The sequence below is a fragment of the Martes martes genome (genome assembly GCF_963455335.1).
Source record: "Martes martes genome assembly, chromosome: 17".
In the NCBI taxonomy this organism is placed as follows: domain Eukaryota; kingdom Metazoa; phylum Chordata; class Mammalia; order Carnivora; family Mustelidae; genus Martes; species Martes martes.
The window spans coordinates 4,862,125-4,876,147 of NC_137905.1; the positions used below are offsets into that span (position 1 = coordinate 4,862,125).

General features: G+C 53.4%; 1 protein-coding gene across 2 annotated transcripts in view; it reads left to right on the forward strand.

Moving 5' to 3' along the window:
* The window catches only part of MBTPS1 (membrane bound transcription factor peptidase, site 1), a 51,968-nt gene that overhangs the window by 11,862 nt on the left and 26,083 nt on the right, over positions 1–14,023 (forward strand). Inside the window, exons 2-10 of one of the 2 annotated variants that reach the window (XM_080827720.1) lie at positions 274–764; positions 1,383–1,640; positions 4,633–4,836; positions 6,589–6,699; positions 7,136–7,245; positions 8,510–8,626; positions 9,064–9,131; positions 12,274–12,376; positions 13,693–13,844. In XM_080827720.1, coding sequence (XP_080683846.1) covers positions 602–764; positions 1,383–1,640; positions 4,633–4,836; positions 6,589–6,699; positions 7,136–7,245; positions 8,510–8,626; positions 9,064–9,131; positions 12,274–12,376; positions 13,693–13,844 — 1,286 coding nt within the window. In that variant the 5' untranslated portion in view covers positions 274–601. Of the gene's footprint in view, positions 1–273; positions 765–1,382; positions 1,641–3,743; positions 3,879–4,345; positions 4,461–4,632; positions 4,837–6,588; positions 6,700–7,135; positions 7,246–8,509; positions 8,627–9,063; positions 9,132–12,273; positions 12,377–13,692; positions 13,845–14,023 lie in introns of those variants that run through there. The other variant, XM_080827721.1, reaches the window with a different exon arrangement.

Here is a 14,023-nt window from a genome sequence, read left to right on the forward strand (position 1 = left end):
TCTCCGGCTGCGAGGGGCTCAGTGTTCTGGCGTTGTTTGTTATGCTCAGTTTGCTCGTTTTTCTCGTTTGTTTTAACCTTTCCTAGTTTTGAAGCTGCTTTAAAACCTTTTTCCCCACGAGAGAAGTAAGGAGTGACTAAAGAAATGATAAGGTGTTCAGTGCCTGAGCCCTCTCTGTCTGCTCTCCTCACTGCGCGTCTCTGGGGTGCTCTGGCCCGCGGTGCGTGTGGGACTGACTCCCGCCCGCTTGCCCTGTTTTGTTCCATTTCGTAGGCTGCTCAGAGCTGCCGGAGTGACCGCTCGCCCCGCCGCACCGTGCTTCCGTGCTGCAGATGGAGGGGAGGACTCAGTTGTCTGGGCCGGAGTGAGAGGAGACCGAGGCCCAAGATGGAGAAGAAACGAAGAAAGAAATGAAAGCCTCTTTCCAGGCCAAACCACAAAAGGCCATGAAATTTAACTTCTTTTTATGTTGGACAAGACTGTAAAATGGCTGATCAATAATGTTTCAGCTTTTTGCCGAAACAAAAATTAACTTATAATCAAGGAAGAAAAAAGTGTGATTTGAATTTATGCGATTTTATGACCATATTCACTTTTGACCATGAAGCTTGTGAACATCTGGCTGCTTCTGCTCGTGGTTTTGCTCTGCGGGAGGAAACATCTGGGGGACAGGTTGGAGAAGAAGTCTTTCGAAAAGGCCCCGTGCCCTGGCTGTTCCCACCTGACGTTGAAGGTGGAATTCTCCTCAACGGTTGTGGAATATGGTAATGATACTATTTTAGCCCCCTCCCCGTTTAAAAAAAAAAAAAACCTTAACTCTAAATAATTAGCTTTTGCCAAAAAATTCATTTCCCTCTTTTCTACGATTTCACATGAGGTGAGTGCACAGTGCTTAGATGTTCTCTTTGCTAAAGTTGGCTTTCCCGGGATACATTGGCATCGGGAATTTCTTCCCTAAAACCTGACTCTGTGGAACAGGTGCCATTGTAGCCGCTGAGGGTGGGGAGTTGGGAGATGCCAAATGCTCATGAAAGTAAAACCGAGCCTTTCCTTCTGAATCCCTTTCTCCTGTTTGAAAAAAATTACACACATTTCTTTGCCATATATTCAAAATTCTCTTGATCTTTGCTTTTTGAAAAACAGCACAGGTATCTGATTTTAAGGGGTGAATTCTGTGATCAGGGGGCTCATACAGATTGCTTGACCTCAGAGCCCTGGGGACTGCTGTGTAGGGCAAACCAGTCTTGGTTTACTGTTCCTCCTACTGTCAGTTTTAGGATCTATAGGTTTTCTTTTACCAGGGAACTCAGGGAGTAGGTGCACCCTTAGGTTACAATACAGGGACATAAATTCTTATTTTTATTTGTGGTCATTGATTTCAGAATACATTGTGGCTTTCAATGGATACTTTACAGCCAAAGCTAGAAATTCTTTTATTTCAAGTGCCCTGAAGAGCAGTGAAATAGACAACTGGAGAATCATTCCTCGAAACAACCCATCCAGTGACTACCCTAGTGATTTTGAGGTGATTCAGATCAAAGAGAAGCAGAAAGCGGGCCTGCTGACCCTTGAAGACCATCCCAACATCAAACGGGTGACGCCCCAGCGGAAAGTCTTCCGTTCGCTCAAGTACGCGGAGTGTGAGTACCGTGGGCTCGGGCTCCGCGCGGCCGCGTCTGTTGCGGCCCCCCCTCGGCTGCGGCGCGGGGACAGAGTGCGTGTGATCCCGCGGGCCGGCCAGCAGCGTTCCAGGAAGGCCCCGAGTCCCTTCATCCAGTTTCGTCCGTTGTGAACGTTATCTTCCCAGGCATTTGAAAAACTAGAAACAGATGTCCTGCTGTTTGGTGGGGAAAAAATCTGCAGGTTTGCAGGAGGACGGTGGTGATGCTCGTGTCTGCCGGTGCTCAGCCGGAGCCAGGAGTCCCCTGCGCCCCGCACATCCCGAAGTGAAAGGCGGGTCTTCGGGTCTCCCTCTTGGTTGTGCTCTGCTCGTCAGTGTGTGTTTTTATTGTTAAGGTGTCTCGGAAAACACCCTTTCCATGGGGTTCATTTTGTTTTCTGAGAGCCTTCTGGCTACGCACGGGGGCGCGGCCAGTTTCAGTCGCAGGCTGCGCAGGGGTGAGGACGGAGGGAACTTGATGATTCTCCCTTCAGCCGCAGGGCTTGTTCTGTCCCACTTCTATACAGCTTGGTCTCATCAGGGTAGAGCTTAAACAAATTACATATTTATTACTTAATATTTTCTGAAGCATACTTACTACCAAAAAAAGGGCTATTTCACCATTTGTGATAAGGTAGGGTAACAGATTGCCAGCTCTGTTATCATTTACTGTCACTTATTGCCCTGGAGGAAAGAGGAGGACAGTCTCCCTTTCCCCCTTTGTCAGGTAGTAGGCGTGAGAGCCTCTGAGGTTCAGGAAGGGACCGGGGGAAGCCACGCGAGTTTGCATAGTGGGACAGGCCGGCTCTCGGGCGCCCCCGAGGTCAGCTGTCCGGCTTCCTCAGCGCTCTGTGCCAGGCCAGATGTTCTGTGATGCTTTTTCTCTTTGAAGAGCAGTAGCCTCCGAGCAATCAGGAAGTGAAAGCAAACCAGACCTTGTCCACTTAGCCAGATAAGTGGCGTACATTAGCTTTTCTGTTTTACTTTTTTACCATAAAGAGCCCCCAGGACATTGTAAGGAGCGTGGAAACGCCTGACTTTAGCAGAGCAGTCCTGGCCTCTCAGGGCCGGGTTCCTTTCTCTGCTTCTCCGCCACGGTTGTCAGACACAGAGCTTGATGCCCCCTGAGGCCGTGCTGCGCTGCTGACAGTCCCAGTCAGCCTTGTCGCCATCTGCTGCCTCGCGTGGTGAGCCGCTTTCCTGTGGGCTCCAGCTTTTCCCGTCCAAAAACTGGAGATAATGCTGCCTACCTCCAAGGGTTCTCACGGAGATGAAATAGAATAGAGCAAGTGTGAGAGCTTAGCAGAATTTTTAGGATGTAAATAGACGTTAAATACTGCTTGTTTCTCTGGCTGTGTTGTGAGCAGGCTCTGCTTTATTTTAGCTGGAGCCTGTCCCACCCTGGCTCCCGTCCCTGGCCCTGTCCGTGGGCTGGAAGACAGAGCCAACCTGTTTGCCGCAAGACAGTGTTTAAAGATATTTTCAAGGTATCTGTGGTGTCCTTGATGGATTCTCCTCTCCAGATCCTTTAGCCTGTCCCTCACCTGACACGGGTTCAAGCCCTCTTACCATTTTAACTGCTTCCCTTCCAGTACTCTCCAGGCTCTCTGAATTGCTCTTACAGAGCCAAGTTCATTACTCAGGTGTAGTCTGGTCTGCCTCAGGCAGACAGAGCAGACCCTCCTGTGCTGTCAACACCCGTCTTCCGTCAACACCTCCAGTATTGTCCGCACTGTTGACTTTTTTTTTTTTTAAAGATTTTATTTATTTATTTGACAGAGAGAGTTCATAAGTAGGCAGAGGCAGGCAGAGGGAGAGGGGAGGAAGCAGGCTCCCCGCCGAGCAGAGAGCCCGACACGGGGCTCGATCCCAGGACCCCGAGACCATGACCTGAGCGAAGGCAGAGGCTCAACCCACTGAGCCACTCAGGGCACACCCCCCCACACCCCTCCGCACTGTTGACTTAAAGAGCAGAGTCAACACAGCGAGTTCAGTGCAGAATAATTTCAGTTGGTCTGTGCAAATAATTACTTAATGGAGTTGACACAACTACATGTTTTCCCAGGTCCCTGTACCCTTTCGTGGGGGGCCTGGCAAGACTGGACTGCACGGTAGGCGTTAGCTCTAGAGACAGAATGTCGTTCGTAGCAGCACGGCTGTGTTCTGCTGAAAGCTGGTGTGAGATGCAGGTTTTCGCATGATAGCACAGTCCTGAAAGGTAAGGACCCCTCCCGTGGTGGTTCTTTTGCTTTTTTCTTCCATTTTTTCACCAAGTAGGGTCCTTACAGATAGTGGAACCCGTGGACTCAGTGCCACGGGGTGGGTGTTGATGTGCACAGGGCTGGTCCGCCTGTAGGATCGAGAGGAGACGTGGTTCGTTGCCTTCCGAACCCCCGACTCCTTTCTAGCGCATCTGCTTTGGAAGGGGGACACTCTAGGCAGCATGTGGAGAGTAGCGAGCAGTGTGCAGTGGACAAAAGGTCCTGAGGCTGTCGCACCAGAGACAGGTGTGATGGGTTAACACGAGCCCCTCTTCCTGTACCAGCAGCCCAGTGCTATGAAGCTTCGCCATCGCAGGGGGCCGTTTGCTTCCTTGTTTTGTTGTCTTTGTCGTCGTTGTCTTTAACCCTTCTGGCTCAGTGAGAGCAAGTCGCACAAAAGCTCGGGCATTTCTTGGTCCTTCAGCTGCAGCCACGGTTCACGGTTCAACGCGGTGGTTCTGCCAGTCTGCCTTCCGTCAGTTAGAAAAGGCCAAGTAGAGGACTCTTGGGGAACAGTGATGACAGCTAAGTGATGTCCCGTGAGTGTGACTGCATGGAGAAAGCCCTCTGGCGGGGGGAGAGAACTCCCCCTCCGGTCACCCGGGCTCTCAGGGCTGGTCGCCGCCCTTCTCAGAGTGCGTGCTCTCCCCGCCGGCTCGGGCTGTCCCCGTGCTGCTCCGCGTCCTCATCTCTCTCTCTCCTTGGCTCTAGCTGACCCTGTCACACCCTGTAACGACACCCGGTGGAGCCAGAAGTGGCAGTCGTCGCGCCCGCTGCGAAGAGCCAGCCTGTCCCTGGGCTCCGGGTTCTGGCACGCTACAGGGAGACACTCGAGTAGACGGCTGCTGAGAGCCATCCCGCGCCAGGTCGCCCAGACCCTGCAGGCGGACGTGCTCTGGCAGATGGGCTACACAGGTGCGTGCTGTTCACCCAGGACCCGCGTGGGGGCTGGTGGCTGGCTCGCCCTCCGTCTCGGGTGCTTGGCGCTGCAGCCACGGCCTCGGGCCCTGGCCCTGCCGCTTCGTGTGGAGCTGCACGCGTCCGGCGGCCCCGCCTTTGGCCTCTGCTGTGCAGGGGGCATCTGGGCCTGCCTTTTTCAGTTGTTGAATCCTCTGTACCTTCGGTGTGTTTCTGTACCATTTCTGAGGTTGGGGGTAGATGGTGGAGCATTTCTCTCCTGTTGACATGCAGGTGAATACACAGCAGCTGCTCAGGGAATGAGATCAAGTGCAAACATGGTTACTGTGAGGTGATAACGTGAAAATGAGCTTATCCCTTGAGAGTGGAGCTCTGTGCCGAGTGGCTGAGTTACAGCCTGTGCACCTGTTGCTTAGTTCCAGAGCAGGAGATGGCATTAGGGACCATATCCTAGGAAATAAAACAGCCAATATAGTATTTTTCCCGTGCATCATGGCAGAAAATCGCTGTCATAACTCCTGTGAAGGCTTGAACCCCCGCTCAAATGGAAGCCCCTTTCTCTAGCTCCCCCTCCACCCCATCCATCTCAGCCGGTCTTGGGGTCCTCACCCATGTCCTCCAGCCTTGGAGACCCTTACCTCTCCCTTGGTTTCCCCAGCCCCTGCCCTGCAGTAGGTCTGAGACCATTAAACTCTTCAGGCCTGGTGGGCCGGAGTTTCAGTAAAACGATTGTCACCTCGTGGTTTTATCTCTTCAAGATGAGAACTCTTCACAAAGCAAATTCTCGAAACAAAAGCGTTTTCTGTCCCCCCCAAACCAAGTGGTTTTTGAGATCATGTGCATTATTTAAATGTAAGCAGTATGTTTTGCTAGTTATCTCGGTGTAATTGATGATTTAACATAGTATGGACATGTCAGCACAGCTCTCGCACCAGAAAGACCCCACCTCTATGATACCTGTTAGCTGTTAACATTACAAGTGTCTTAGGGTTTTCTACCTGTTTTCTAGAATTTCCTTATCTGGCAATATCAGTCTTAACACTGGTGCACGTAGCTTTTGGCCTGTATCTGAAATAGGCTCCTTGTTATAGCGAGGTGTACTGCGTGGTGGTTTTCCTGACCATGCCCTCAGCCCCGCGTGTCGCCAGCAGCCCCATGTGCAGAGGGGGTTAATGAGCAGTGTCTGAGGGGAGGCACGGGAATCGTCTCCTGTCCCCCGAGGGTGTGCTCTTACTTGATGCCCCTTGTTCCATAGTGCCTCTCTAAGGAGATGAGGGGAGGGAGACCCGGGGAAGTCACCAGAAGCGGGGACTCCCTCGTGTAGAGGACTGAGCCCTGGTGACAGTGGAGGGATGTGCCAAGAGATTTCCCCTGAAGCCTCAAGTCTTACTTAAAGCAGCACGTGATGACATCTCTCCCAGTCTCCCCTTCTCGTCTTGGCTCAGCCAGGGCCCCTGGGGCACCTGACTTAATGCGCAGTTGTTGGGTGGTCTCTGGGCCTCCGTGACAGGTCCCAAGGAAGAATATGTGAGTTTTTAAAAAATTATTTTTATTAACATATAATGTATTATTTGCCCCAGGGGTACAGGTCTGTGCATCCTCAGGCTTACACACTTCACAGCACTCACCATAGCACACACCCTCCCCAGTGTCCATCACCCAGCTACCCTCAGGACTGTTTTATAGACAAGATCCAAAAAGGTGATTTTTCTAAACATGATTTTGCTTGGTTGTTTTTTTCGGAATAAGGTGCTAATGTAAGGGTTGCTGTTTTTGACACTGGGCTGAGTGAGAAGCACCCCCACTTCAAAAATGTGAAGGAGAGAACCAACTGGACCAATGAGCGGACGCTGGACGACGGTGGGTGGCGCTGCTGTGGTGTGACCTGGTCTCTGACCCTTGTTCCTGTCCCCGGTTGTATGGGTTAAGAGTGCAGTTTTCTGGATGCCTGTGACGACACAGTCATGGGCAGCCGTTACCGAGACAGACCCATGTTGTTGATGTGCCTTTGGGCAGAAGTTTGTTTGACTGTCCTGGGAGGTCAGGAAGTAGTGTCGGAGGCAAGAGGGCTGCCTGGTGGAGGAGCACTGACCTCTCGGTTTGGGTGGCGGCGGGGGTGCGAGGCCCAGAATCGGGGCAGCCAGGGCGTGGGCTCCGGCTGGGGGAGCGTTCCGGGGCAGTGCAGCTTCTTCGTCCGGGGCTCAGAGAAGGGCATCCTTTGAGTTGGTGGTCTTTTTCAGGTGGGTTTCACACCCAGTGTCAGCCGTGTTCTGACTTTTCTCCTTGCGGTCTGCAGGGCTGGGCCACGGCACCTTCGTGGCAGGTGTGATAGCTAGCATGCGGGAGTGCCAAGGCTTTGCTCCAGATGCGGAACTCCATATTTTCAGGGTCTTTACCAATAACCAGGTAGGTGTTTTGAGGACCCCTGAGGCTTTTGGAGTTGACGTCAGAACATAAAAAGTGAAACTTGGAAGAACCCGTTCATTTAGAAGCAGCACACCTCCTCGATGCCGTGCTGCTTCTGGTGTCCTGCGTGTGCCACACCGTCCCTCTGTGGCCCTGTGTGGCTTCGCTCCTTCGCCACCCCCCCGCCCTTCATCAGCCTCACTTGGACCCTGAAGACCCCACCCCAAGGGCACTGAACAGGAGGGACTCCCTGTGTCTCGTTCCTTCCTGTCCTCCGGGCCTGCCTGGGGCTCCTGCACCCCCACGTCACGGACACGGTTCTGGTGCTTTCACACGAGGGAGGAATCACGAGGTGGTGTGGTTGCTGCCCCTCCTGGGCTGTGACAGGCTCGAGGCTGCCGCTGTACCATGAGGTGTCACGTTGAGCAGGCCCTGTCCCCATGCTTTTCAGAACTAGTCATAGAAAAGGGGAGGACCCTGATCCTTATTTTTTAAATTTAATTTTGTACAGATCGTGCACAGTTCAGAAATATCTAAAGACAACGCAGGGAAAATTCCCGCAATGCTGTCCCTGTCCAGCAGGGGCTTCCTTTACTTCCTCGTGTCTCCCATGTGATAGCTTCTTAATTTCTTGTACTCCCTCCTCCTGTATTTGCTTATATGAGCAAATATAAACAGGTCTTATTTATGAAAGCCTTTAAGAAACGTAATTCTTAAATATTGCACTAATCCCATTTCTACTGTAAGTTTAATTGTATTTTTTATAAAAACGTCTTGAGTGGTGGTACATGAGGCGATTCAGCTCTGTCTGAGAAATAATTCTGTGAGATAACTTTGATTGATGCCGTTTACCCTCCGGTCTGGTTAGGAATGAAGAACATTAGACGAGTCCATTAAACTGTGTAGAAATGCTCAGCTGAAAGGGACATATCTTGTGATAAGTCCTTTCAAGGTGGCACTGAGAGCTGTGGGGTTCAGGTCACCCTGGAAGGTGTACTGGAGGGCGAGGTGCTGGACGGCTGGCTGGGAGAGCGCGGCCACCCCCACAGCCCAGCTGTCCCTTGAGTCCGGCTGCCGGGACCTAGAATTTCCGGGTGTCTGCTTCACATTTTGGAGCATTATTTGTTCTTGGTTTTCGTTTCTGAAATTTAAGTTAATACGTCATGCTGCTTAAGAGTCTGTAGGGACACTTAGAAGCAGACTCTGTCGTCGCCCTTGGAGACTTCCACTAAAACCCCTAAAGTCGTGTCTGGCGGTTGACTAGGTGTCCTACACCTCCTGGTTCCTGGACGCCTTCAATTACGCCATCCTGAAGAAGATGGACGTGCTGAACCTCAGCATCGGCGGCCCCGACTTCATGGACCACCCCTTCGTCGACAAGGTTGGTTGTGTCCCCGCACGAAGGACGGTGGTGCCTGCTGACAGCTTCTGCTCTGAGCGCTTTCTCTCTGGTGCGCTGGTGGCCTGTCACGCACAGTGTGCCTGCCTCGCGAGGACGGCGGGTGGTGGCGTGAGCTTTGGCAACTTGCAGTGGGAGCGGCACATCTGCCGGCTCGGTTCCTTCTCCGAACGGTGCGTTCCCGAACCTGCCCGGAGAGCGGGCTCTGCTCTGTGTGACGGAAGGCCCCGTGCCCTGGGTCTCGTCAGCACTCACGCACGTGCTGGTTGGCAAACGTCCATGCCCGTGAGGGTCTAGAGGGTCTGACATTTTTAAGGTCACCCTTCTTCCTCGAGGAGAAGGACAGTTTGGACAGTTGTGTGGTGTATGTTGATTGAGACTGGCCTGCTTCCATAAATAAATGTCTGCTAATCCTGTAGGTGTGGGAGTTAACGGCCAACAACGTGATCATGGTTTCTGCTATTGGCAACGACGGGCCTCTTTATGGGTAAGTACTCCCCCAGCGATGACTTGGAGGTGTTTCCCCTGAAAGAACTCCAGATCTGTTGTTCGTCTGTCTCTGTTTTTTCCTTTTTGTATCTGTCTCGAACTGTGTATCACGGGGATGTTCCCTGCACAACCAGCCAGGCTGTGAAATGAGCCAGTGCCCACTGCCTCATGGGTCAGCTCAGGCTGGCCTCTTTTTGTTTAATTTTTTATTTATTATTTTCTTGTTTGCTGTAAGCAGTTTGGAGGCCTGCAGTTTTTATTCTACTTTTTTTCCCTAAAATCAGTCAGGGAAGTAAACCTGCTAGAAATAAGTGGATTGCATGGTATTTTTGGAGACCTGCTCTGTGCAAAGCCCGGGCGTGAGAAGGTGAATGGGACGAGGGGCCTGTCGTCTTGGGAAGGACCGGGCGCAGCCGCCACAGAGCTGGCGGAGAGGGAGAGTGTGGGCCGCGATGCAGACCTGGCCAGTGTCTGCGGGTCGACGAGTGGGGTCACATGGAGGGAGGCAGAGAGAACACTGTCCCAGAAATGCCCCTTTGTGCTGGGTCGTTGTGAACTAACGCAGCGTGAGAGGCGGAACATCGGTCACTGCAGTACGGGCCCTGAGTTCTTGGCCAGTCTTTCACCTCTGCTCCGATTTTCCTGTAGGCGACACATGTAAGTCCTCTCTTGTGCTGAAATACCGTTCTCCCTTGTGGGTCATCCTCCCGTGTGCGGTTTGGTGCTGTGATGGGGTGAGGTGACCATGGAGGAGGAAGAAAACAGAGTGTGCTCACTGCTCTGCAGCCCAGTGGGGAGAGATGAGTGTGTGTGTGTGTGCATGCGTGTGCCCTCCCAGTCACTCCCTGCATTATGAACTGACACCTCCAGGTGTGCACGCCGGGGTCCCGAGGACTGACGCACTGACATGAGGGGCCCCGGGCCCAGGGCCGGGCTGAGCTCTGGGAGATGACTGTTGGTATAGGTCAGGAGCTGTACATGCTGGCAGCCGTCGTTCCAGCCTGACTGTTGTTAGTGGTCCTGTCTCCTGGGAAGGGGCCCACGGTTCTGGTTTGCTGTGTCGCCTGCCGTGTGTGTCCGGCTCCACTGTGGGACGCCCCGGTACTGCGTAGTCCTCTACGGTTGTCCCGTTACCCCTATCGTGTTTCTCTCCTCGGCCACTTCTCCCATTTCTGGTCCCCCCTCACTCCAGAGTCCCCAGACTGTCCGTCCGCTTTCCAGCCTGTCTCCCTGCCTGGACAGTGTAAGGTCACTACTGTGGGAAGAGCGCAGGCCGTGGGGCCCTCTCGTTGCTGGGCCTCGGCCTCGCTGTCTGTCATGGTGGGCGTGAGGCCACCCTGGGTGGTGCTTGCGAGGGGCGCTTGCGAGGGACACCTTCGACCCGCAGGGAAGGCTCTGCCAATACTGAGCTCTTGGAAGTGGTGGCTGTTCTCGTTCCTTGTTTTCTGTTCTTCTCAGAGACGTTCTGGCAAATTTCTTATTCAAGACTTTGCTGTAGGTCTTCATTGCCTAATCAGGTACACTTTTTTGTTGTTTTTTAAGGTCCTCGCTACTCTATCCTGGAACTGGCAAATCTTTCCTGCGAAGGCTCACATAGTAAATACTTGAGCGTTTGCAGGCCGTGTGGTGCTCGATGTCAGCACCCACCTGCCCCTGTAGCGGGAAGGCGGCCCTGGATGTGTGTGGACGAGTGGGCGTGGCTGTTCCAGGGAACCGTGACGTGCCCGGACAGACGGTGGGCCCCCTCGGGTCCGCAGCCCCAGTCGGGGAACTGGAGCCTGCAGGTGCTGGGTCCGCTCAGCCCCCCAAGCCCCCTGCACGCTCCCCGGGCCCGGTCCCCTCCTGGCCCCCCTGCAGTAGCCCCGCTGATCCGCCGCCATCACCTGTTCTTGCTGCTCCGCCTCCTGGCTTGTCTTGCCGTCTGTCCGCACCCCTCTTGCCAGCGCTGCACGCACTCTGGAAGTAATGCTTGCGTCCCCACAGATGCCCGCCGGCAGCCCCTCTCGGCGTCCTGCACCCTTGGCACACTTGGACTTCGTTTTTTTCACAAGCCAATAAAAAAATCCCTGTTGGGGCCTTCGAGCAACCCGCTGGTAGCATGTCGGTGGCCGGTGAGCTAAGAAGGCCGTGCCGGGATTGAGTCCTGGTGCTTCGGAATAGTTGGGTGAAAGCACGTGCCCTGGAGGCTTGCTTCTAGAACCGCTTCCGGCCCTGCGGGTCACTTGTGGTTATTGAGTTGTCACAGTTCTGGTTTTGGTGATGGAGCTGTAGTAGGTGAAGTTCAGAAATGGAGTTTCATGCATTAAAACTGGTACTTTCCAGCAGTTCGGTTTTATCTTAACCTCTTGTCTTTAGGATTAAAACCTTTTGTTGTGATTCGCTCCACTGTGATTCCTGTGCAGATCCGGCCCACTTGAGGTATCGAGGAGAATTGCGTGGTTCTTCTTTATGTCTGTCTGCGCCGTGAGGGGGTCCCGAGGAGGGTGGGGGGGTCGGTCCTCCGTCCGCCCTGAGGCAGGCCAGTTGAGAACTCTGACTTCACGGTGGTGGCAGGTGCCAGTGTGTGGCTGTCACTGCTTCCCAGAGAAGTGTGCGATCTCATGGGGGCGGCGTGCATGCCCTGGGCACGGCATGCGGGTGACGTGAGAGCACGTGAGTGGACGACTGTCGTGAGCTCATGGACTCTTGCCGTTTGGAGAGAGGACTCCTCCAGCCCCGGAAGCATGAGGGAGAAGAGTGTCTTGGGAGAAAACGAGGAGGTGCTCCATGTACAAGATAACGGCCTTAGCCCGCTGTGTGGGCAGCAGAGAGCGTGGCCTTTGGACAGCCACGAGGAGATATATGAGAACCTAATGCCATCTCGGGTTTCTCTGGGAGTATGGCCCTTACCTGAATTACTCTTTTTTTTTTTTTTTTTTAAGATTTTATTTATGAGAGAGAGACGGGGAGCGGGGTGAGGAGCCATGGGAGAGGAGCTGACTGTGCTCAGTGCAGAGTCTGACTCGATCTCAGGACCCTGCGATCCTGACCTGAGCCAAAATCACGAGTCATATGCTCAGTCGACAGAGCCACCCAGGCACTCCCTGAATTATTCATGTAAACTGACTTCTCTTCCCTTGTGTTTTTGTGCCTCGCTCTAGCACGCTGAACAACCCTGCTGACCAAATGGATGTGATTGGAGTGGGCGGCATTGACTTTGAGGACAACATCGCCCGCTTCTCTTCGAGGGGAATGACTACCTGGGTAGGCTTTTCTTCACTAGCAGGATGTGCTGCACAGAATGTGTGTGTTCGAGCCGTGGGTGTGTGTATAGGTGTGCCTATGGAGGAGAGCTGGGGAGGGCTCGCCTGGCCACCAGGATGAGCGATCTGGCCCTGTGGACATCTGCTGTCTCATTGTGGCACCCAGGTGAAGGTGAGCAGTGCCTCCTCCATGCTAGGGAAGAGGATATTTCTTGTCTTAGGAGGCTGGAGAGGCCAGTAAGAACAGCTCTTCCTCAGCTCTGCTGCCCTGGAGATAATCCTGTTCGCTGGAGTAGCGCCAGCACATTCATCAGTTGGGCTCCTTGGGGTTAATGGTGCCGCTGAGTCGTCCTCCTTCACCCCCAGAGCAGAGCTGCTCCTGTGGGTAGCGCACCGGGTACTCCCGTCTGCCCTCCTGGTGCTCTGACTCACAGGTCGTGGCCTTGGCCTTCACCAAGGCCTTGTTTTGTGGCGGCATTTGGAGAAGCATTCGTGCTTGGTCTGGAAGGCATCTTTACGCAGTCCCCCACGCGAGTCTGGATCCCACACCTAGTTACGTTTGAGAGCTAGGAAATACTCGCTCAGTTCAGACTGGCGTGCTTCTTTCTGACACAGTGTAAGATCTTGTCATTCTCGTTTTGCCTCAGTTTCCGGGACATTTAAGAGAGTACTCCGTTAGGGGTGCCTGGGTGGCTCAGCGGGGTAAGCCTCTGCCTTCAGCCCAGGTCATGATCTTAGGGTCCTGGGATCGAGCCCCACATCGGGCTCTCTGCTCAGCGGGGAGCCTGTTTCTCTTCCTCTCTCTGCCTCTCTGCCTACTTGTGATCTCTGTCAAATAAATAAAATTTTTTTAAAAAGAGTGAGTACTCAGTTAAAATCTTGTTGCTCTTGCAGTTACCTTTATCATTCTGGGTGTTTTCTTTCCCCTCTGCTGACGGACTGAAATCTCCAGCTGTGTCGTGTTATACTTTCCCTGTAAAGAAACATTTTTCTTAATTTTTAATTCTAATTTTCTGATATTTTAATGTAATTCTAACGTGTAAATTCCTTAGAGCAATCTCCAGGTTCTGGTCTTTTAGATACTCACTTTCAGTTGTTTTGTGGCATTACTCTTATACTGGCTATTATAAAGCACACCCAAAATAATTTCATTTCCTACATGGCCATTTAAGTGTGAGTTCTAGTGCAGTGAATTTCAGATAAAACCAGTGCATGGCTAAGGTTACGTTGTGTGGAAATACCCGTGTCTGTCCCGAACTGCGGTAGCCGCGTGCCGGCGCTGTGCTTTGGGGGAAACCAAGCTTCTCTCCTCCGTAGGAACTCCCGGGAGGCTACGGCCGCGTGAAGCCTGATATCGTCACCTATGGTGCTGGAGTGAGGGGCTCCGGTGTGAAGGGGGGCTGCCGGGCCCTGTCAGGGACCAGCGTGGCTTCTCCAGTGGTCGCCGGCGCCGTCACCTTGCTGGTAAGGTGAGTGCCGCTCAGCAGAGAGGATGTGGTGCCCGCAGACTGGGACCTGGGTCCTGCTTGTCCCCAGCCAGGCTGGAGGGTCGAGGAGCGTGCCGGGGACCTCGCTCCCTCCCTCTCTCCGTCTCCACCGCGTCCTGTGTTCGGGGGATTCTCGTGCGTGAGCACACGGTGACTGGCTG